This window comes from Lathyrus oleraceus, chromosome 2, assembly GCF_024323335.1.
Source record: "Lathyrus oleraceus cultivar Zhongwan6 chromosome 2, CAAS_Psat_ZW6_1.0, whole genome shotgun sequence".
Lineage (NCBI taxonomy): Eukaryota > Viridiplantae > Streptophyta > Magnoliopsida > Fabales > Fabaceae > Lathyrus > Lathyrus oleraceus.
Genome location: NC_066580.1, coordinates 465175872 through 465178383, shown reverse-complemented (window position 1 = coordinate 465178383; position 2512 = coordinate 465175872). Strand labels below are relative to the sequence as shown.

The 2512-nt window shown below is 38.3% G+C and overlaps 1 protein-coding gene across 1 annotated transcript; it reads left to right on the top strand.

Annotated features, from left to right (window-relative positions):
• The first annotated feature begins 1694 nt into the window (after positions 1-1694).
• Positions 1695-2288, top strand: LOC127123748 (uncharacterized). Its single transcript, XM_051053949.1, has one exon. The coding sequence runs from the start codon at positions 1695-1697 to the stop codon at positions 2286-2288; it is 594 nt and encodes a 197-aa protein (XP_050909906.1).
• The last annotated feature ends 224 nt before the right edge of the window (positions 2289-2512 follow it).

Here is a 2512-nt window from a genome sequence, read left to right as displayed (position 1 = left end):
TCCTAAACCATTACTTGCTATGCTTGCGATAAAAGGAATGCATTACAAAGTCGAGTATGAGGGTCTTCATTTACTATGTTTAAGTTGTGGCAAGTATGTACATTATGCCGAGCATTGTCCGGAAATAAAGGTTAATGAACTTGACAAGGAAGAGGAGGAGTTAGGCATCAATAATGGGGAATGTGTTACTTCAAATTCCATTCAAGAAGTTATTAAAGGTCCTTGGATGAAGGTTCGAAGATGGCTACCAAGAGCAAAAGATCAAGGTTCGCTACCCTGGTGGAGGAAGAAGAAGAGGAGATAGAGGTGAATAATGAGCAACAAGGTAAGATGGCAAAACCCCTAATAAACATCATACGACGGAGGGCATAAAATTGCAACATCCAAGTAATGATAATATAGAGAAACATGAGAAGCAACCCCATTTATATGGGGTACAAAAGAGAAGAAAAGGAATGACAAGGGAGAAGAAGAGTGATATTTTTTCTAAGAATTTGGAGACATTTTCTCAAGGCATTAACAAGGAGAAGATTAATGAGGGGGCGAGGAACAAAATTCGGTGACACCCGGACAAAATTAAGGCTAATGTGCAGATAAATGAGCTTCTTAGTGACTGTTAGGTTGAGGTTATCAAATGCCTAAGGAACGATGGAATGTTAGGTAAGTTCATTGTGTCTCAACCACATACTGACAATAGGCATCATAGAATGCATAATGATCTTGATAAATTGGGCCAAAATTGATTAGGGCCCAAGAAGAAGAAAATGAACCTAAACCCCCTAAAGGCAAACCGGTTAATTTATCTAGTGATTCTGGTTTGGAGTCTACCATGGATAGTCTGGTATATGAGAAGAATGAGGATACTCATAAGAGTACATAATATTAAGAGATGGTGCCTGAAACACGTGTGCTAGAACAAGGAATACTGGAGTATGATTCTAAGCCTCTTGATGATTGAGCAATTATCTTGTCTTCTTTGGAATTGTAGGGGGCTTAAAATAAAGCGTTCTTTCATATGTGCAATGAGTACGTAAAAGAAAGATGTCTTGATATTTTTTTGGTCATGGAGACTCGTTCCGATCCGGGGAATCTTCAAAAGATTTTGATAATTCTTAAGCTCATGGTTTTGTTGGTGGCATATCTTTGGGTTGGATGAAGGATAAAGTGCAAATCCAAATCTTGAAGATTCGTTTTCAATACATCCATGCGTATGTTCGTAGTACTGATGATCATAGTTGGTTCTTAACTACAACCTATGCTAGCCCTAAAGAGGATAAGAAAAAGTGCTTGTGGAAGGACCTCGAGGTTTTTTGTCAATTTATAAATAATGGGTGGTTGGTGGTTGGAGACTTCAACGACATATTGTATTTGAATGAGAAGAGGGGGGTGTTGCTACAAATAGTCGAAGATGTGGAGTTTTTCAAGAGAGAAGTAACAAGTGCTCGCTTATGGATCTTGGTACTACATGCTTCAACAAGTATACTTGGCATGGTCTGGTGGTCCTAGGACGTAGAAGTGTGTTTAGAAAACTGGATCAGGGATTATGTAATGATATATTAAGGAATATGTTCCCTAAGGCTCATGTGCAAGTGCTACATAGATTGAACTACTCGGATCACCATCACATTCTTATCCATCTTTTGGATAAGGAGTTGTGTAGGTAGAATCGTGATTTCAAGTTCGAAAGCGCGTGGATGGTGGACAATTCCTTTGAGAATTTGCTTAAGAAGTCGTGGCATGAAAATTCTAAGTTGGAGGACAATTTGATGTCTTTCAAGGAGGATGTGAATCAATGGAAGATGCATAATCTCAAAAGCATAATTAAAGAGAAAAAGGAGTTGATTCAGAGAATTAAGGGCATTCAAGGTATTGTGCAAAATGGTAGAGACCCTGCAGGTTTGAGGAAACTGGAGAAGCACCTTCAAATTAAACTGGCCAAGGTTCAATATATGGTTAATGGTGATAGAAATACCAATTTCTATCATACTAAAGTTGTTCAACACCGTCGTAGGAAGGTGGTCAATGTCATTAAGGATGGGGAAGGGAATTGGATTGACGCTAGTGGGAAAATAAGAGAATTGTTTAATACCAATTTTCTTAATCTTTACACTAAGGATCTTGCTGCTACTGCTTGGAGTAAAATGCATCATGCTTTCTCGAACATGGATAAGCATCATAGACGATCTCTTGAGGCTGACATTAACAATTATGAGGTTCAGAAGATGCTTTTTGATATGGCTACGTGGAAGTGCCCTGGGCCTGACAGTTTTCATGCAGGATTCTATTAGAGTACTTGGAAAGTTATTGGTGTTGTTGTTTGCCATTTTATCAAGAGATTGTGGCTGCAAGATACTAGCATAGCGAAGATAAATTACACGGATATATGCCTTATTCATAAAGTTTCCAACCCTCAAACTATTCATCAATTCAAGCCTATAGCGTTGTGTAATTCGATTTACAAGTTATTCAAATTATAGTTAATCGGTTGAAGCCTATCATGGATACCTTGATT